Source organism: Anomalospiza imberbis, chromosome 1 (assembly GCF_031753505.1).
Source record: "Anomalospiza imberbis isolate Cuckoo-Finch-1a 21T00152 chromosome 1, ASM3175350v1, whole genome shotgun sequence".
Lineage (NCBI taxonomy): Eukaryota > Metazoa > Chordata > Aves > Passeriformes > Viduidae > Anomalospiza > Anomalospiza imberbis.
Genome location: NC_089681.1, coordinates 135,328,006 through 135,349,852, shown reverse-complemented (window position 1 = coordinate 135,349,852; position 21,847 = coordinate 135,328,006). Strand labels below are relative to the sequence as shown.

General features: G+C 39.8%; 1 protein-coding gene across 2 annotated transcripts in view; it reads right to left on the bottom strand.

Moving 5' to 3' along the window:
• GPR158 (G protein-coupled receptor 158) overlaps positions 1-21,847 on the bottom strand; it is a 189,704-nt gene that overhangs the window by 46,502 nt on the left and 121,355 nt on the right. For both annotated transcript variants that reach the window (XM_068171752.1, XM_068171744.1), the window contains exon 6: positions 8,280-8,389. In XM_068171752.1, the coding sequence (XP_068027853.1) occupies positions 8,280-8,389 (110 nt within the window). The remainder of the gene's footprint in view (positions 1-8,279; positions 8,390-21,847) is intronic.

Here is a 21,847-nt window from a genome sequence, read left to right as displayed (position 1 = left end):
GTTCTTGATTGTTCATTGCAACTGAAAATGCTAAATAGTATCAGGCTTACTCCTGATCCTTCACAGTAGCCCACCAGAAGCCTCCTCTCCAGTCATGGTTCTTCACTGACAATCAGTGGATGTGATCTACAAATCTCTGCTTCCACTGTGATCAGCCTGTCTGTGAGTCACATACTTCACGCCCTCATCCCGCTCCTCCACAAATAGCTATAAGTCAAGTATTGCAGTGTAATGCCTGGTTTCTCTTGTATGCAATAATCCACCCACCAGAGATACCTTGTTCCACTGACCAATTCAATCCTTCCCATGTAATGAGAAAAACCAGTCTCTAGAGCTATTATTACTGGTATTGCAAAGGCATGCACAAATGCACACCTACCTGGAAGGTATTGCCTCACAGCACAAAATTTTGCTACCTGAGGGAGGTCCTACACTTGGATATCCTTGAAAAGGACAGGTTCCACTTCCAGCTCTGAAGCCCTTCTGCTACCATGTTAACCTGATGTGCAAAACCAGTCCTTTCTCACAATATCTGCCAGGGTGCTCTTGCATGCCATCAAAAGACATCTGAGAGGTCTTGTGATACCTGTGGATCTTTACAAAGCGCCTTCCAACCCACTGCTGTTTTTTTTCTAATAATGATAACAATGCAATTGAATATTAAAACACCAGATAATTTATCTTCTCTTTGAACTTTCCTAGCCAAACTCAGTCTGCTATGATATAGCAGAATGTTGGCTACATTAAGGTGATTAAAACACCAGCCCATGGAACTATACAGCTGTATCTACAACAATTTCTACAAATTAAATATTAATAGGAGTATGGATGAGAATATTTTCCAGAATCCCAGTGCCCTATTAAATACATTATATGCTGCTGATTTTCTTGCTTTAAGACAATGTTTATTAGTCCCACTTATACATCGTGCCCCATCAAGATTAATTCTGTTTTTTAACAGCTGTGCTACATTTTGCTAGTTTATACATAAGAAAGTATTCAGAAATATGAAACTGAACCATTATACTGTCTAGTTAAAGGCTAGATATTGCTTGAGAATGGCAGGGATACAAAAGAGCTAAATAGGATTTTAATAATGTAGGTTTTATTGAGAAAAAAAAACACAGCGCAACAATGTGACTCATTTAATCTAGAAGAACTGCGAAAATAAGAATTTAATCTTGAATGTGCATCATGCAAGAATGCTATATGGAGTTTACTGTCTAAAGCCCTGTTTTGTTGTATACCATAAAAATAAGTAAACAAAGTAGCAAAGGTTTGCAGCAGACATGAGGCATGAATTATACTCATGAAATTAATTAATTGGGTTAAGGCATGCTAACAAGAAAACAGATTTTTCCATGACTAATTAGTGAAACTTCATTCCTTAGGAACTCCTACTGTATGTGCGGACACTTTTTCAGCAAGCCCAGCTTCTTCCCTCCCTAACCTGCATCCCCCAGCCTTTCACAGCCTTTTACTCTGTACCCAGCCCCTAAAATCCTCATTTCTCTGCCATTTTCTCCAGCAGCCAGGCCTGAGGCACCAACACAGTGTGGGAGCCACCAGCACAGTGTGTCCACTGACCACCCAGGACAGACCAGGCAAAGAAGGACCTGCTGGTGTTGTGGGTTTCAGCCTTTGCTCTGTGTGAGCATGCATAAGATCTGTTTTCTGCCCAAAACTGTTTTTCACAAAGCTTTGTAGGACTCAGTTCATACAACATCAGGTGCTAAAACATGCAATTTCTAGGGAAGAGACAGACAAATGGTTGGAATAGTTATAGAAAGCCCCTACAGTGTAAAAATCTCTACAGCTTGACCAAACCACTCCTTTTCCTGTATTGCAAACACTGAAATCCTGTGAGTCAAGCTAAAGCAGTAAAAACCCAAGCAATGGGTTTTTACTGCAGTTAAAGCAGTAAAACCGCCAAGCAATGGCAATTCAACAAAGGCAGTATCAGACCAGCATTCTGTACACTGCGTTTCTGCAACAGTAGCATCTGCCTTGTAAACAATTTTTCCTCCTTACGTTTCATGTGAGATAGCAACTACAGAAATCATTATGGACCACATCCAGCAGCAAAATCCAACAGTGAATGCATCTGTCTAAAGGCATTTCACTCTCACCATCCACAAGAAAAAAGGATCATTCAATAGAAAGTAAATCCTCCACTTTTTTTGAGTGCTCAACCAACCAAACCACGAGGGCTTGACTCATTTCAAAAAAACAGGGTGGTTCACCACTACAGATGATGCTCATGTCACATTGCTTGCCAATTTAAATTGAGTTACACAGTAACCACTTCTCGAAGACAAAACTTCTTTCTGCAGCGCTTCATCACCAGTGTCCCATTTCATGGAACCACTGGGTAGTGGCGTATTGGCACTATGGAACTGTCAACTACAGGCCCTACGACCTGTGAAATATTGGCCATGCGATAATCCAGCCGTAAGGGCTTCAACTCACAAGGTACCTTCTGCCCCCTTCTGCACCACATTCCCACCAAACACTTTTAGACAAGGTCATCTCTATCCTCTTTACCAGCCCTAGCTGACCTAGGGGAGGTCCTACATGCCATGTGCTGTGATTAGGAATGGTATTCCCAAATTTAATGTTCCCACTGTAAAACCCCAGACCACATGCTGCTTGTTCACTTCCCCTGTGGCAGGATGAAGAGAAGAAATGAAAGCACAAAAAGGGAAAGATCACATGATAAGAGCAATTTAGCAAAACATCAATGAAATAAGAGAAGAAACAGTAACAACAAACAATGCTAAAACCAGAGTGTACAAGTTAGGCAAACAATTCACAGGTGAGTGGTCCCCATGTGCCACCCATCCTCCACCCATGGTTCCCCCTGCACATGGAGTGAGGCAATACCCAATAACCCCAGGGTCCTGGCTGTACCCCTCCTAGCTGATGCTAACTTTAACCCTGTCTTGGCTGGAACAGGACACCATGTCCTCACCACTGATGCTTCAAGAAGCAAACTGACATCTTCTTTGGGTTCTCTGCTAGCATGAGTGTCCTCTTCAGTAAGATACTGAACCACAGCCCAGAGAACCACAGAATCATTGAACTGTTTAGGCTGGAAAAGACTCTTAAGATTATCAAGCCCAACCATAAATCTAACACTGCCAAATGAGCCACTAATCCATGTCCCCCAATAAAACATGCCTCTAAACACCCGCACACTACCCACACTGCTTTTCTACTTCATTCTTTACCACCTCCAAAACCTGTAGGAAGGTCCACTACTTGCTCCAACTGTACCAGATGGCAAAGCACAGCAATATAATCTTAGCACAGCATTTAGATGAAATGCAGAATTGCATCATAGTGTTAACATCTTGTTCTCCCACTAACACTCCCATCCCACCATCACTGCTTACAAAACAGCAGGGATTATGTCATTGTCATATTTCTGAAACCTGAAAAATCACTTTCCCCATACCTTCTCATTCTCCTCACTTTCCCACTCTCCTTTCTTTCTCTTATTAATATCAGAAATGGAGATTCCCATAAACTAGAGACCCCATTCCTGGGTTTCCTTTTCCTAAAATTTCTGAAAACTATCCTATGTATACACACACAAGTGCATACATTTGTCCGTATTTATGTTAATTAGTTTCTTTCTTATGCTTTAGTCCAGAATTAAGGATTCTGTATTAATCCTGACATGAAGGTGAGAGAAGTTCACACACTATTAAAAATAATGAGATAACCTGTTTATAAAACACAGGGTTTGAAAAAGAACACAGAGAGTCTTCAGTTACAGAAATTACTGAAAGGTGCAACATCAGCTCTTTTAAACTGAAAAGGTTACATTTGAAACATCATTATTTCTTGAGAGAATTGTTTTGAAAAATTCATTGTTAAGGAAAGTATTGTATTTTATGTTCATAGCTCTTCAGCTAGATTTCTTAAATTAAGCTCATTTCCATGCCCCCATCCTTCCACCCCCATAAACATCAGCTTGTTATTTAAAAATGCACAGTGAATAAGAAAGAGGCAATTAAGGATGAGGCACTGTATAAATTGACTGTGACAGGTGTTCAAAAAATGAATCAGTACATTACTTCCCTGTTCTTTTACTCTTCCTTAAGCATCTGCTTTTGCCTTCTCTTCTGATTTCCCCCTGATGCTTGACCCTAAGAAAACCTCTGAGACCTCCTTAGGAAGTGAGGAGCTACAGGAAAATTTTAAAAGCTACAAAAGCCCCAGGCGTGTCTAGTGACTCCTACCTGGTTTTGGTTAACCTTCACGCTCCAGTGCTACTCAAAGCATCTTATTTGTTGAGAACTATAGCATTAGGCTTTCTCATTATCATTAATAGCTACCTTTACACAATATTGGTTTTCCCATTTAACTAAGAAAAATCACAAGTTACTTGCTGGCAATTGGTTCTTCCCCCAGGCAAGACATAGCCTAGCTGCAGGAGGGAACTAGTGCTTGTCAGGAGTATCTGTGATGTCTGCAATAAGCCATTCCTCAACCTTGTAAGACCTGTGGATTGAATTAGATCTGCCAAAATTTTCTACCAATTTTCTATTGACATCACATTGTTCCTAACAGCATAACTGCTGTGAATGTGTATAATAAAATAGATATATAACTCAACTACATCTTTTGCAAGGCATACTCTGGGACTGAGATATTCAAAACCAAAAATTCCACAATATCACTAATGTAGGAAAGGAATGGTCAGGATATCTGGGTGGAAAACAAAAGACAGACTCCTAGACAAAGCAATTCTAGATTAACATACTAAATAGGATTTTTCCCTCTTTGTGTTACACAAAGAAATACAAAATTATTCAGAAGGGCAGCCAACGCTTACAGCAGGGTTAACCATGAATCCAGACCAGGTTGCTCAGGGCTTTATCCAGTTGGGTCTTGAAAACCTCCAAGTAACTCCATGAGCAACCAGCTGCACTGCTTAATCAGCCTGACACTGAAAATGCTTTCCTCATATAACATTGACCCTGATATTCATTCATACTGCATAAGGTTGAAATCTCCTATTTCAATTTGTCAATGTCTTTTGTTCTCCCACTATACACTGCCGTAAAGAACCCGGCTTCACCTTCCTGTAAGTGTTGGATAGCTCATGTTATGTCCCTCCAATGCTATATTTTCTTCATGCTGAACAAGCCCTGCTATCTCAACCTCTCTTTGCAGGACCAGTGCTCCAAGCCCTTGACCATTTTGGTGGCCTTCCACTGAACTCATCTAAGTTTGCTGACATCTGAACACATCATTGCAGATATGGTCTGAGTAAAGGAGAATGATCACTTCCCTCAGCCTTCAGGCTGCTGTCCCATTAGTAAAGTCCAGTCTGCTGCTATCCTTCACTGTGGCGTCCCGGACCTAGGTCCCGCGGGGGAGCCCGCCGGTCGTAGGTCTGCAGGAGCCCCAGATGACTAAAGCTCGAATCCACCAAATAGACGGGTCGGCACACGGAGCGCTGCAGTTCTCAGAGGTTTATTCAAGGCAGGAAAAGGCAGGAAAAGGTAAAAGGAGCAAAGGGAGACAACCTCTTGAGAGGGGAGCTACCCTGAGTGCCTGGACTCCGAGGTCTGAGTGACCGGAGCCCTCGGAGACCCCCCCGAAGGAGGGGATAGGGGTTATATCCGAGAGAGAGGAGGTGGGGTCGGGGTACATACCTCCAATGGGGTAAGATCTTGTGGGAGGGATAGGGATAGTACAAACCAATGGGAGATAAGGGAAGGAGTGGTTACAAGGAGGGAACCAATAACAGAACTTAGAATAAAGAACTTTCCAGAACCTGGGATGGTACCATTGCTTAACTGACATTAACTGGGGAGGGTGCACCAAATGATGGACATAGGGAACGGCGGGAATCTTATTACCATGCCCCTACACCACAGTAGTTTCCCATGGTAATCCTGGTAGATCTCTTCCGAGACCTCCTCCCACACTTCACTGCTTTGTGATGATCAAGGATGAGGATGTAGTGCATTCTTGGCTTCTTATTAAATTTTGTCTTGTTTGCTGGCCCTGTCAGCACAGGTGCCAAGTAACACCAAACCGCTGAATGAGCAAGCAGAAGATTTTCTGCCCAATTTTGCAGCCTATCCTCACTTAATAGGAATGGAAGATCAACTGTCCTGTCAGGATAGCTACTTCTTCACATCATGTACAATCATATAAAGAACCTGTTAGGATCGCAGGACTGCAATGACATGAGCCACCTACAGTCTCAGGCTTTTTATCTATCTGAGCTATAGATAACAAAGCATCCAAGCAAAGTCACCAGCTCCCTCTCTTCTCTACTGCTCCACTTGTTTTACTTTTTGTGTCAGAAATTGTTCAACCCAGAAAATACTATGGGGGTGTGAGATTTTCTTGGTCATTTTCAATGCAAAGATGTGGCCAGACACAGCATTTTACAATTAGTTTACTAGCCTAAGTGTTGGGGAAGATGAAATAGGAAAACCTTATAAATATGATTGCCTGGCAAAAGATTTGGAAAATACAGACATTGAGATGAGAACTAGATTTGAAATAACAAACTTTGACTACTGAATAACTAGAAAACAATAGTATAGCCAGGTTGAAAGCAATCGCCCTTTCTGATTAAACAATGCCCTTTACCTGCAGATAGGTCCAAAGGTCAAATGGAATGCTCTGTCTCACCCCCAATGTATGGTTCATCCCACACCTGTAACCTTCCCCTGAAGTATCAGGTATCTGTGACCCCATTGGCCCAAGTCCTGTTTCAGGCCACCTTGAAGCCCCCTGATAAGGTGTGCCGGAGGGACCGGACGCTCTCTTGGACCTTCCCCTGGGACCCTCACCTGGAACCCACGCTCCCTCTCTCTCCCTCTCCCTCTCTCCCTTGGCATGCCACGAGTTGTGCCTGGCAACTCCAAGCAGGGCCTTTCACCCCTTTTAATAAACCACATCTTCTAAGACCTAACTTCAGAGATCTCTCATCCATCCAAACCGTCCTGGGGTCCCACGCTCTCTACAGACTGGCGCCCAACGTGGGGCAGACACAGGGATGAGGGGGGCAGGTACAGGGATTGGGGGGCAGATACAGGGATTGGGGGGCAGACACAGGGATGAGGGGGGCAGACACAGGGATGAGGGGGGGACAGATACAGGGATTGGAGGGACAGACGCAGGGATTGGAGGGCAGATACAGGAATTGGGGGTGAGACACAGGGAGTGGGGGGGCACACACAGGAATTGGGGTGGGGCAGCAGTTTCCCTGGCACAGCCAAGGTGCCGAGGGGAGGCCAAGAGCCACCCCCGAGGCTCTATTGCACTAAGTGTACACTTGTAACCAGGGACACAAATTAAAGGGAGCTGCAAGAAGGAGCTCTGTTTAAATGGGAAAACAGGGGCTTCCACATAATATGTGACAAGTCAATAATGCATCATGAAACACAAGATATTTTTAGTTCTCATTCAGTTTATGAGCATAACATCAAACCTCCTCTATCTAACATGCCAACACAGTAATGAAACTAAGACAAAAAGATGAGTGACCGTACTTCATCCAATATGTTCAGGTATCAATATACTGCTTGTCTCTTTGCTTGAATAAAGATACTTACAGAATGTACCAGTAATTTTTTTTCATTAAATAGGGGAAAGTATTAGGATTTTATCCAGCATACACAGAAAAGGCTTCAATTTTTAAGGGGACTGTAGAAGTGGGAATTTAAGTTGAGCCTCTAAATCCTAAATCTCTGAGTCACATGTGAATGCACTGCCAACACCATGGAACCTAGAATCTGCCTCATATTTTTGCTGGCAGGTACAGATGCTTGTGAGTGTGTAGTTTGTCTGCTATGATTGCCTGAAGTAAACAGCCCTTGACTTAAGAGCCATAAGAAAACACAGTAAGTACACACACCATGGTCTATTGCTTTACCCACCATTGCTGTGTCTAAACACTTCAAAAGCATCTCTCTATGAACACTTCACAGGGAAACTTTTGAACACTCTATGAATACTTCTGTATTTTTTATATTCAAGGAAAACACATTCACCTCCTCTGAAAAGGGTTCTTGCACAATTTAACAGTTAATGTATATATATTTTTCATCAAATCCTGTCAGGATTCATAGCTCTCAACTCAGATTAGTAGCATATAATTTGAGCAGGAAAATTGAGAAGAAATACATGGTGGGTTTAAAAGCAGAAATGACACTTGTTTATGATAATATTTGCAGCTCTTCTGTCTAAGTACCCACACAGATTGCACATACTCCCACAGAGATGGAAATTAATATGTGAAATACCTGTGCAGCTTGAGTGTCACAGTTCCATAAACAGTAGCAAAGCCCAGAAGACGAACCCATCTTAGGAGAACACAGCGAAATATACTTGGCTCAAAATACAAAATGACAACCTATAGAACAGAAAGATAGAGAGAGCTTCAGTACTGCTTTCATGAGAAAGTAGTTCTTCATTCAAATGCAGAATAGTTGCAAAACAGGACAGCAGACACATTTCAGCTCGTACTGCTGTATATTTAGATTTTCTAGTAAAGCATTGGGATGATCAGATCAACCAGCTGGCACAGTTCTAAGCACCAACTCCTTTTTGAAGGGAGCTGGCAAAAGCCCTGTGACAGACTGTGAAGTGACAACACTTTTAAATGCAATTCCACTGACTTTTCTTAAATGAGTGAAAACATGTACCAGAGAGGGGGATAGAACAGACAAGGACTTTTTCCTTGAGCAATTCAAGTGATATGCAGCTGGTTTAATTCTGGTTTGATAGGCTGTATTTACTAGGTTACACTTCAAAGTCACTCCTAATAAACCTAGCAAAATGATAGCTGCTCATTTTTCTCTGCCAAACTAAGAATTATTGCACTGGCCTCTTTCTATCCAAAATATGAAATATTTATGACACATTTAACTCTTTGTTCACCATATATTTCACTTAAGCTATATCAAATCTCCCTATGCATCACCACTTTCTTAAGGAAAATAACCTTTTTGTTCACCTATGTATTTCTCTAACCACAATAAAAAATGTCCTACCAGCCTTTTGCCCTGTCTACCGAGGACCATGCACAAGGACAACACTCCATAAGAAGTAAAAGAAAGCTACTTCTGTAGGTATAGTGCATATAGAAGCTTCACTATCAAGTAAAATACTACTCTTCTCTAAAACAGGGTTGCTCAGTAAACTCAGTCACAATTTGAATCAGGAGTCCATTTCTTCTCATTCCAGCAGACATTGTCCCTGGTGTCCTGGTTTTGATCCCATATTCCTTCCCACTCATCTGGTCCCACCAGGAGCCTGCTGTTCCAGGAATTTTTTGTAAAACTGCCCTTACCATACATGTAGACCCTGCTTGGTCCAGCAAACTTAGATCCCATGCATTCAATGTGTCTGACCAGAACCTGGTAAAACAACCCAATGCACCATAGTAAAAATTAATTAGGTAATCCTGGTCTAGAGAAAGCAAGCACTGAAACATTTCAGGCCATCTGTCACAGCTTCATTTACAGTCAGTACATTCTGGCAGCAGAGATAGTATTGTGCCTACTGGCTGCCACATATTATTTTCCTAAGTAAATGCTCTACTGCGTGGGAATTCAAGTTCAGGATATTGGCCAAAAGCCCAGGACTACATCCTTTGGGTGACATAGACTTCTTTAGAAGAGTGGGGGCAAAAATGGCAGATGTGGGCTGAGAGAGATGGAAGCTGCTGTGCTTCACAGGAATGCTTTTTTATACAGCAGAATCAAACTATTCCTTTTAAAAATATGATTTACTGACTCAAACTGTGATGCAAAATTTAATCTGCTTTTTTTTTTCACTGTTATTAGACTGATATGGAATCACAGAATGTACTGAGTTATAAGGGACCCACAAAGACCATCAAGTCCAACTACTGGCAATGCATAGGACACCCCAAGAAACACACCACATGCCTGAGATATTATCCAAATGCTTCTTGAACTCAGTCAGGCTGGTGCTGTGACCACTGCCCTGGGGAGCCTGTTCCACTGCCCAACCATCCTTTGGGTGAAAAACTTTTTCCTGATTTGGCATGCTTCAATGTAGACGTTTTCTGGGATTCTGACAAACTGTCCATGTAGGAAAGGCAGCAGCTTTTCTCCTTGGAAAATCAGCTGGAAAGCCAAAATGCATCCACATATGCATGACCATGCTTGGGCAAATAGAGCATCCAGCAAAATGTTTCTCAGAAAGACCTGAATGGCAGCAATGACCTCTTATCCTAATATACAGTTATCTAGATTAGGACAGTTGCAGAATCTGAGCAAAGTCTGTAGCAGTAACTTGTCTTCTGAGGTTTGCTGGGGAGTAGAAAACACCATGTTTCATCTTTGATTCTTCCAAACAAAAAAATCAATGTCAAAAAAAGACTGGCATACAGAGACTCTGAACATTTCAAAGTTGATTTGAAAGCAGAATTTTTTGGATAATTGAAATGAGAACGTCTGAAAACTCTCCAGGCATAGAATTTTCTGAACAAGGGCAACAGCTCTCTCTGCCATGCAGTCTGACACAGCAATTTCATCTGCCGCTGCTTGTTGAAACATTAACTGCATGTGTCTAGAAAATCTCATTGATTTGCATTGAATCATTTGTATGAGCAGCTGAGGCATTTGGCTAGATATCAGCCAAGAAACCACCACTTCAAATGCAGCCTGGTGTGAGCTGGTGTGACCGCTCACCGTGAAGGCTGTAGAGGCAAGGCTCTGTTGGAGAAAACTGTTCTCATTTTCCCATTTGAAATAGACACATTTTAACTGCTCCTTCACCCTGTGGTGAAAGATACTGCAGAAGTAAGATTTCATCCAAGTTTGAGTCTTTTGGATCTTACTGTGTTTATATGATGATGAATTGTAACAATGCCTTCACAAAGTCCATTTCTACCTATTCTTGCACATGGTCTGTCATGGACCCAAGCTTTGAAGAGCCAGAATTGCTATATGTACATTTTGCTTTCTTCTTAGGCATCGCAGAAGGCTATTCTAAGCATATGTCATTCCCATTCCCATCAGGGTTCACCAGGAGGTTCAGGTGACTGCCCTAAGCTCTTGTCAGAATTACGTCTCCTATAAGCACCATGAATTTTAGAGGCACAATTTTAAAATGGAACAATCTTTAATGGATTGGAGCCAAGGGGCTACAGAAACACTGCCCCGGAAGCCTTGTTCAATTTTTTAATGCAAGTGGAATACAATTCTTGCAAAGAATCTGGCCCAAAGTATGACTGCTGCACTCCAATCCTCATTCTCCCTAACAAAAAAAAACCCCAAAAAACCAAAAAACAACAACAACAAAAAAAACCACCCAAAAACCAAAACCAAAACCAAACAAAAAAAGAAAAAAAACCACAAAAAACCAAACCACAAAACCAAACAAAAAAAGAAAAAAAACCACAAAAAACCAAACCACAAAACCAAATAAAAAACAACAACAAAAGCAAACCAAATTTAAAAAAAAAAAGAGGAACATAACACAGAGAAGTCTTGGATTTGTTTCATATCAGCCTCTTCTACCTTATCAAAACCCTAATTCCCTAGTGTTATCCCCAGAGCTAAGTCTTCTTAAAGTGACAACAAATGTGCAACAAAAGGTTGCTGAGCTCCAAGTGAGGAGCTTAGGATGAGCACCAGATTCACCCACACATCCAGGCTGCTCTCAGCAAAACAAGGGAATCCCTCAGTTCTAAAAGACTACCCTGCCCACCAAAAATCTGACAATATTTCATTTTCTCTTTTTACATTTACGATGCAATAGACTATGATCTTCTTAAAAATGCTGGGAAGTTTTGCTGATGGATGGAACAAAACATCTTTACTGTACACAAAGAAATGTGTCATCATCAGTTTTGCCGGCTTCTGGCATGCACTAGACATCAGTTTCTGCCACTTGAAAAAAAAAGATCTGGGGAAAATTATTTGGAAACTAGAAGATAAGCCAAACAGTGGCTGTTCATGTCCCAGTTACTGCAGCTGTGCGTGAGACTTCACAAACTGTGACTCGTCTTTGTCATTTGGACAAATAGGTTTAGATGTTTGCTTTTAAACTCAACATGGTTTAAGCTATTGCTATCCTTGCCAAAACATTGTTCCTGTAGTCACGCTACCACTTGTGGAGTCAGATATGAAAAGACTTCCTAAGGTCACCAGCTAACTGTCAAGTGTGTTTAGAGCTGGAGAATTGCAGACATGGAAGAGGGACTAAACCTGCTGACACAGCGATCAGCCAGCTCAGTTATTCATCTGACATGAAGAACAGACACACACACACACTCTCTAAAGACAACAGCTGAAGTCAATAAAAGCAGCTCACACATTACAGCAAATTTTCCTCATTGAAACAGGTAGGAAAGTAAAAGTGCAAAGAGACCTAACACAGAAAAACTGAACATTCAAAAACATAACAGATTTCGTCCACACACACACAAAAAAATGAGAATTGATGAGTTTTATAGGCTCAGTACCATTGCTTCTTAAAAGATAAACATCATTTAGAAAGATTCTTAAAAAAAAACCTTATTACAGCCATATAATATTAATAATGAGCAAAACTGTGCATAGCAACATGCTCCTTTGTCTTTCAGGTTAACTTTACTGTGCACATTAAAAGATGGTTAATTCTGCCCTTCACCTTGGCACTAGATCCAGGCAAAACTACTTTAATACTGTGCACTTCCCCAGGGTGCAGTGACTGGGAATCAGTCTGCCTAAATCAAACATATAATTTATTCCTACACTGTTTTAAGGGGTCTAGTAAATCAGGCCTACTAATGCAAGTTTCACACATAACCCAGGGATAAAAACAAGTACCTTGAGAAAGTTCAGCTGCAGCTGCTTGGACAGGAGCTTGGCCTAAAGGCTTCAAGTACACATGTCCATTGACTAGAAAGGCACTACAGCATTTATTTTAGGGAATTTGCTTCACTATATGTCAATTAATATTCTGTATTAGGAGGACTAAGCCAAGCACTTTATAGCCAGCTGTAACAATTTTGTAATGTATTTAAGACAAGCACTTTTTACTTCAATTCTTAAGCCATAGAAGTCACATGAATAGATCAAAAACTCATCTTCCTCTACAATCATCAAATTGCTATACTTCATGTTGAGAGGAAATGGGCAACACCATAATGTCTCAAGAGACTAGAAGCCAAAGAGCTTTAAAAAATACATGTATTGCCAGTGCCAAAAATGCTAAAACTAAACAGAAAAAAAAATTGAGCAGGACCTTAACTCCAAAAACCCCAAAGAATTTTTCAACTCTTCTTTTTTTTGCCCTTGGTTGTAGAATCATATTAAGGTTTAGGTTGGAATGAATGGATCTTTAAAGATCATCTAGTTCCTAGTGCTGTGGACAGAGATGTTATCCATGTTATATGAATGGAAATGAAATTCAGAGCTTAGAATTTGAGCACCAGCATCATCTGCTGATGGATCTGAGGTGCAAGTCACCCACTTTAGACAAAAGTGATGCCAAAGTAATATTTTTTTTCTCATTTGCAAATAACCAAATTAGTCTTAAAATTGTGCTCACTTAAACCAAAGGACTTTACAGGAAAACTATCCACTTTTTTAAATTGAACTTCAGAATTTTCTGCAAGTACTCTGCACAGTTCAATGCAGGACATGACACAGCCATTCAAGATAATGCCTTTTGGGCTAATTCCATTAACAAGCATCAAGGAGATACTGTGAAGAGATCCATATGATCTGTTCCACTGCCCAACACCATCTGTCCTTGCCTGACTGCAACAGCTGTCTAGGGCTGTCTCTAGGCAATTCTGCTATGCAACAAGCCATCAGACACTTCCTCTCAGTGTCCTGCCATGCTGAGGGATGGGCAGCCTTCCTCCTTCTGCCATGTTTCAGTAGTTTCTTCCAACACGTCAAATATCCTCCAGGGTACATCAAGTCACCTATTAATGCCTCAGCCCTAACGCTGATAAGGGATTTCCTGCAGCAGAGATGCTGTTTGCAATGTTAGATAAGCTTGCCATCATAACAGTGTGGCACTACGCTTCCTAGGAAAGGGACCAATCCACTTGTTTGTGGGCACAGTGCCATCTCAACAGATGGGATGAATGAAGGCGTTCATGAGCCTGTGCACTCTATGGGCACCACTGCTCGAAACATGAGTCACAGCTCAGATCATCTGCTTAAATATTAGCGAAGGCACAGCTCCTTATCCAGCCCTGTGCTAGTCACAAATATTTCCAGTGCAGCTACACACACAACATTTTAGAGGTATGATAACAGCTGAATAGATACCTAGCCTAATTATGTAAGAACATTTCCTTCCATTTCCATCCCATTTTTTTAAGCCACATGTGCTTTTTAAGACATTACATCTTACTATAATAGGCCTGTGAGCACACAGAACCATCAAACCCTGCTATCCTTGCAAATCTCACCATTTTAAAGCAGAGCAGCATGGGATCATTAGCTCAAATACCTCTGTAAAGCACACATTTGCTGCACAAAACCACAGTAACTACTCAATAGGTTTTATTCTTGCCTCTGAATTGAAACTGAATCAACCTCCCAGTACACAACATTGGAAGCAGTGTGCTGCTGGGGGCAATGCATTTCAGGTGAGATGTATGCCACAAGCAAAATCCTTGCAGCCATTTAAGAAAAATCTTCTGGTTTTCTTCATAAAAGAAGACAAATTTTTCCTCATCACCTCTACAAAGTCCAGCTTGAAATTCTGCCTACTGAAATCCCCTTTCCCCTCCCACTATATTTTCAACTGTAGATATTGGTGTTTCTTTCACTGCCTATTGTATAATATCTATTAATACATATTAAACCTCTGTCTGTGTTTCAGCAAAGACATGTCTTGCCTGTAAAGTTTTTTGGAAGACCATGACCCAGTATAAGCACATAAGCACCAGCACCAGTGTAAAATAAAAGGGCAGACTTCTAGAACTTCATTAATCAGAATGCTCTGCTATCACTAGGTTTTATTACACTATGGATTCATCCCCATCAGGCAGTAACAACAGATCTCTAAAGTTCTTTATGGAATACATATTTTACAGTAGAGCTCATTTAGCCCCCTGAGAGATTTAACTGGAGATCAAGCAAACAGAATCTTTAAGATCATTCTGGTTTGACAAAAGATTGCATACTTAGAATGTTTTTTTACAGATATATCTTCAATTATTTTCCCTCTTTTTTTTTTCCTTCCTGTATTCATAAGGGAGATCTCAATTAATTATTGACAAGACACCCTGAAAAGGTTATTTTGAGGAATATAAACATCCATATGATTTTCAAGATGCTGTCATGTATTTCCTCCAATTTAAAGAAAAAAAGTGATATGCCACAGATCCTACCAGCTCTGGAAATATTTATTTATAAGTGGCTTGAACACATGGCCTGAAAATGCACTTCACCATAAATTCTAGCCTTTGCTTAAGCCTTACTAATGATCCAGCTTTACTGTTCCTATTTCCTTGGCCTAATTACCAGTATTCTAAAATCAAATAATAAAAAATTAACATGTAATCCACAATGGCTTTAAAAAGAGACATGCTTGCACTCTGTAGATAGATTTGATCACAACAAATGAATGTTTATGCCCAACAAGGCCCACATAGTAGAGAAGAGGACTTTACAGTAGAGAATCCAGGACTTTGTCACAAAACAGTTCATTAGCTTATGAGAGACATCAACTGATGCCCTGGCTGAACTGGTTATAAATGCTAAGGGTTGAAGGGTACTCCAAGTGTCAACTCACAATCAACAAGAGAAAAGAGATACAAAGAAAGACAGCACACCAGGTCTACACCCTCTTTGGGGAAAAACAAAACATAAAAATAAGTATTACCAAGAGGACTAGATCTCTACCCCAGGCTGCTGTGGGAACCATCTGAGGAACTGAGGAGAAACAGAAATTACCTTGAAACACTGGATTATCATGTATGTTCTCTGCATCTATTTCCAAACACAGAGATCATGCTTAGATTTTCAGTGTAATGGAATAAAGTATTTAACTTCAGCTGCAAGCTTCTCAAATACAAGGAGAGATTTCAATGGTATTGGCCCAGGGAGTGGAGATACTAAACATGATTTTTCAGGAAGTATGAGGTCTCCCAGTCTAAGAGGGTATAGGCACCGAGGTGCTGGAGGTGGAAAGTCCAGTAGCTTAGAGGCAAATGTTTGTCCAAGAAAGGTGTCTTCTTGACCACTGCTAGTTATTGGATGCTCTTGTAGAAGCAGTACAAGACAGGGGTAAGACTCTGAGGCTCAGAAGTTCCACTGAGACTGTGCCTAAGTGTAGCAAAATGAACAAAGTGCCTAACACTGAAAAATCCAGGCTGAAAAAAAAATTTATTAGTTTGAATCATGTTCCATGTAAGGCAGAAGAGAAAATAAGGTCTGCATTGCACATTATGCTTTCCCTGTTCTCACTCAAGTGTGCTTCTAACTCACCAGTACCATAAAGTGAAAGAAGCAAATAAATACTTTTCAGGGAGTCCAAAAAATATTGAGCTTGGTTGGCCCAACTGACCTTCTTACACATGTGCTTTGATGTGCCAGCTATTTCTCTGTCTTTGGTAGGTGCCTATCTCTCACACCCATGTTTGCTCCCTCCTGACAACCTCACAGTCTTTAATACAGTTACCCTAAAAGTAGCCTGAACAGCCTCAGTAGTCAGTCCCTGAGGACTTGAAAGTTGACTCATCTCAGTAATTCAGACATTTGAACTGGCCAGAAGTGGACTTGGCTGGTTGTTTGAAGTTTCTACTGAAATCAAGACACTACCTCAGAAAGTTTAAAATGTGCTTAAAGAAGATTAAACAAGATTCTTCAAGTTTAAACAAGATTCTTCAAAAACAATAACTGTTGTGTTCGAAAACTTAAAGCCTACCAGAATCTACCTAGCTGTGTACAGAGCAAAATACTTTTCCTGACTCATGCAGGTCACCAACCACAGCCTGAAAGCACAAAATTAATGCGTAGTAATAGATCTGACTTTAAAGATACTTAGTGGCTAGTAAGAGATTGGAAGCTGTTGACTTCACTGAAAGGCAACTACCCAAATATTTAAAAAATATGTCTTCCTGTCTTCAAAAAGAGTGCTAAGAGCAGTGTATATAGCACTGATGCTCTGCACTCTTTCATTCAGTGTTTTTAAACTTATCCAAAAAGGTCTTCAATTACTTTCCAGTTAAATACTGAAAGATACATGAAAATGTGGGTTTCCTGATCAAGCAAATAGTCAGATTTTAAGTGAAGATTATTAAATGTGATCTGCCAGCAGCAACTAAAAGCAGAGATGAGAAGATGGGGCATTCAGGGCTCCAGCTTCATGCACACTAAGGCTGAGAAGAGAAGCACAAGTGAAATACAGAGAGGCTGAGCTCTTTAATCATTCAAAGCTTCTATTTTCATAGTTTGCATTACATTCAAAAAACATAATTCAAAATTAATAGAAATAATTTCATCAAGAGGATTTATCTCAGCAATGTATAGGCACACCAAAAATTGTTCATGCTGGTGCAAAATTTAAAAGTGGAAAATCAAAGGAAGCTGCAAAGTGAAAATATCTTCTAAAATATTTGCTTCTTCTGCCAGTTAACTTTTATAATCCAATTGCTCCTTTCATTTGTTCAGATACATTTTCTTCCATGTGACACGCCACTTGGGTAAATCACAACAGTCAACTGAATGTCCTAGTTTACCTACTTCGCATGTGAAAAAAAAAAAAATCCTAAACTTATTGGGCGCATTACTGCCTCTTTTCTTAAAAGAAACGTGGTAACCAAAGAAGCAGAAAGAGAAACATTTTAACAAACTGAACAAAGTCTAAACCCTAACATCTCTTCAGCCCGTTCATTTGCCAAATCACTGATACATTTTAATAATAGTTTTAAGGATATTTATTTTCATTATTTTATTAAAACCAAGGACAATCTAACAATTAATTTTAAGACCACATCTGTGATTTTAGGGAAAAGGAATCTTTTGAAAACATAATGGTAAAGTAGTCTATATTAAAAATAAATCTTGCAAGAGCTGCAGCTAAATCAAGATATAATAGATTAAATTATTCAGAGTAATTTGTCAAGTATACTTAATGCAAGACACAGGTCATAAAAGAGACTCACAAAGACTTTTATATCTTGTTACACTATAGCTGAAATCCCTCCAAATATACAGAGTAAGGTGTGTGTGTGGGGGGGGTGTTATTTGAGTGTTTCCAAATAGTGACTCCTACCTGGGGAAAAGAAAACATGCAGTATTTAGAGTTCCAAAAATACTTATCTCCTTGTCTTAATCTAACAAAGCCAGAGAAGTATTTAACACAAAATTTGTAAGAAAAAAAAAAAGCTCTCTGATGGTTTAGGTCCTTCAGAAATACCTCCTTCCTTGCTGCAAATGCTCTCTCTGAACTACATGTTGGCAGTTTCATGAGTCAAGGTAGGACTGTTATTGACATCAACCATTAAGATGGTTATTTGGAAAAGGTAATGGGGACAGACCTGGACTTTGCTAAACCACAGCAAAGAGCAGGACAGAATTGTCTGCTTTCCTCCTCAGGATAATTTTGTTGGTATTTATTTTGACAACAAGCAATTTAGAAAACTCTCTCCACTAAAATACCAGCTGGACATCTCAATCCAGCAGTTGTTGATTAGTTTACTGCAGACGTCTCTGCTGGAACTATTGACTTTTCATTTTCAGCTTATGCACCTGTAACAACAACAGCAGTGGGCACAAGCCAGAGACCACAGCATGACCAGCCTCCAGAAGAAGTGCTGGGAACACTCCATCTTCTCATGTTCCCTAATAAAGACTGGATGTCTGTCTGATAAATCTGCTTTAGGTAAACCAAAGCTACCGGTAATTGGATGAACTGCAAAAATGAGTGACACACTCTGCTGGCATGATCTACATTAATCTTCAATCTACGCTAATCATATCAAGCAAATTATGTTATTAACATAATTAATTCATTATGGGTAATTAATGAAGTCCAGAAGGAGCCAGCCACATCTGCAAACTCAAAATTCACTCCATAGTAGCAAGTATGGAAATAGGAATGAAACACTATTTTTCTTCCCAGTAGGAAGACATTCTTATAGTTCTTAAATCATATGGATGTGATTATTTTTACCTTCCAAAAGAATTGTTTGGACAGTTTGCTTGGCTAAGAGGGCCAGAGTGCATATACTTTTTTGGCCTAGTCAAAAGGGAAAAAAATGTTTAATAGAAGTCTATGCATGAAAAATACTTACACAGTGTTGAACAGATATTGAAAAAATATATAACTGAGAAATTAAATCAAATTTAGCAAAATAAATTTCTATATTCAAGATGATCGGGTTCTTCTGTCATTTTATTTTAATCACATATGCCACCCAGGTGATTTTTAAAGAACAGCATAAATTAATCCCATGGTTGTATAAATATTTGAATACATATACACTTAAATACAGAAATAGATTTGGTGCATTTGTTGTGATTTCTTTTTTGCTTGTAAAATCATGATTCTCTTTAATAAGTTAGTTACTTTTCATGCTCATTGATTCTAAAGAACATGGATTCCAAAATAGCATAATTTGAGTGTATCTGTGCCAATATTTTCTGCTTCATGAAAAGCAACACAGATCAGTGTCAGTCTCAAGTAATCCTAAGCAGCCCTGAAATACACTTTATTTCAGAACGATTCACAGGGCATCTCCATGAGCCATAAAACACTCCTTCACACAGCATGTGAGAAAGTCTTACTCTCTATATTCACTCTCCTCACCACATTCAAAGAGGGTGGTTTGATATTATAATCCAGCTATTTCTACTGGGACTAGGAATCTGGAGCAGATGTTCTACACACCTGAGCCAGGGAAGACAAGTGAATCATTAGATTCCAAGACAGCCCAAGCTCCCTCTGTATTCAATGGGGAGCACTGTAGGCAGAAGCCAGACCACATCATCCTTCTACAGGCTCCTCAGTGCTGTCCTCCAGAGGTGCCTACTTCCCTCCACAGACTAAAGGGAGCCTACACTTAAATGTGATGTTCAGAGTAAAAATTAATTTAAAAAAAAAGTAATAATAATACAAAAATCCCTGCACTGCAAATAGCCACTCCAAAGTTTTACTCAGAGTATTCAGTGCTTCCTCTTTCTCAAGTGCAGGCAGCACCTAGTAACCTGTCAGACCATGTAAAGCCCATCCCTCAACTCTGATATACTAGAAAAGAGAACAAGCTAGAAAAACTTTCAGAACTATTTAGCCTAATTTAATATTTATTGTTATTCTAAACTGGGTGTCTCAAAGAAAGAAAAGAACTTTAGAACATTGAACTGGTTTGGAATGAAATGGACCTAGAACAAAAGTTATGTTTCGTGGATTTTAAGGCAACTCTTGAAAAATGCAGAAACTCAGAAATAAGATGGTATAGAAAGTAATAGAAATATTAGCAAACTGAGGGCCATGTTCTTAATGGACAGGTGACATTTCCATTACAGAAGAAAAATTAAAAAGTCCTAAAATGGAAATCTCAAGATTAGGCATACAAGGTGTCATGGAGCAATCTCAAGCAATGCATCAGCACCAAAATTGGATGGACTGAGAGGAGCCTGAGAAGAACTATTCATTACAAACCTCAGAAGAATATTTCTTTAAGAGTTTGAGAACAACATACTCAACTCTGAAAGAGCAGTCTTCAAAAGCTTCAACACATGTAGGTGGCAACCAACTAAACAGAACAACTCAGAACAGAAATCTCCCCTTGGAAACACTGCACAGAAGTGGAAAGTAGGAGAGATGAATCTTGAAGCAGATTTTCAGGAAGTTGAGTGTACACTCAAAAAACTTTAAAGTCTGTGGAGGTCACTGCATAGTTGATCAGAAGTCTGAAGTGCAATGATGCAGGAAATAGAGGAATCAGGTTGCACAATGTGAAATTATTAACTGGGAGAAACTAAGGGTAGTAAATTCTCTTCCTCTTGGAAACAAAGCTTCATGACACCTCCACAATATGTGTAACTGCTCATCAGCAGCAGTAAAATCCCTTAGGAATAACAGGCACATCTCCAAATACTGCATTTTCATATTGCATTTTCTAGACTTTCTAGAATTCAGGTTTTCCAGAAAACTGCATTACCAAATGCACTTATTGATGAATTAATTCTTAATTGTTTGACATGGGCAATTTGCTTTTCAAAAAGAAAGAGACACGAAAAAAACATTTGAGGTGTAAGGTTGCATTAGACAAGCATATCTTTGATATTTAATGTCTTTTTCAGTTATCATTAAAAACCGGATTAATTTTCTTCACATGATATCAAGTCTTTTCAGGTCCTAAAGATTTGAGCTCAGACACTCAGAACAACCACAGAACTCCTAGTTTGTTTTGCTGTGTTATGCTCCCTCTGTAGCTTAGGGTTTGTTTAATGTGATTGTAACTGCCATTTATTTCAAACATATACATTAACTATAAAGAAATTAATTGTGAATAAGGGAAAAAACCTCAGAGGAGCAATTTTTTATTATTTTGAAAATTCACTGGGATTAGCCAAAACAACACACCTGTCTACAGTGCAACAATTAGCAGGTTTCTGAGGAAAGCTCTTGACAGTGAATGATTTAACCTGGAGAACAACCAAATTCAAGCTATGTTTTTTCAGTGACAAGAGTTGAGGCCCATATGCTACTTTCTGCTCATACCTAAAAATAACTTAACCATTCCCTGAAGCAGTTATGAAGCCAGGTCACCCCATTTTAACCAATATGTAATCTAACTAATGGGTACAACACCTTTCCTACAGCTCTATAGTTGGATTAATGCTTGTGCTTATACCCATTTACTGCTGCTTAATGGAGC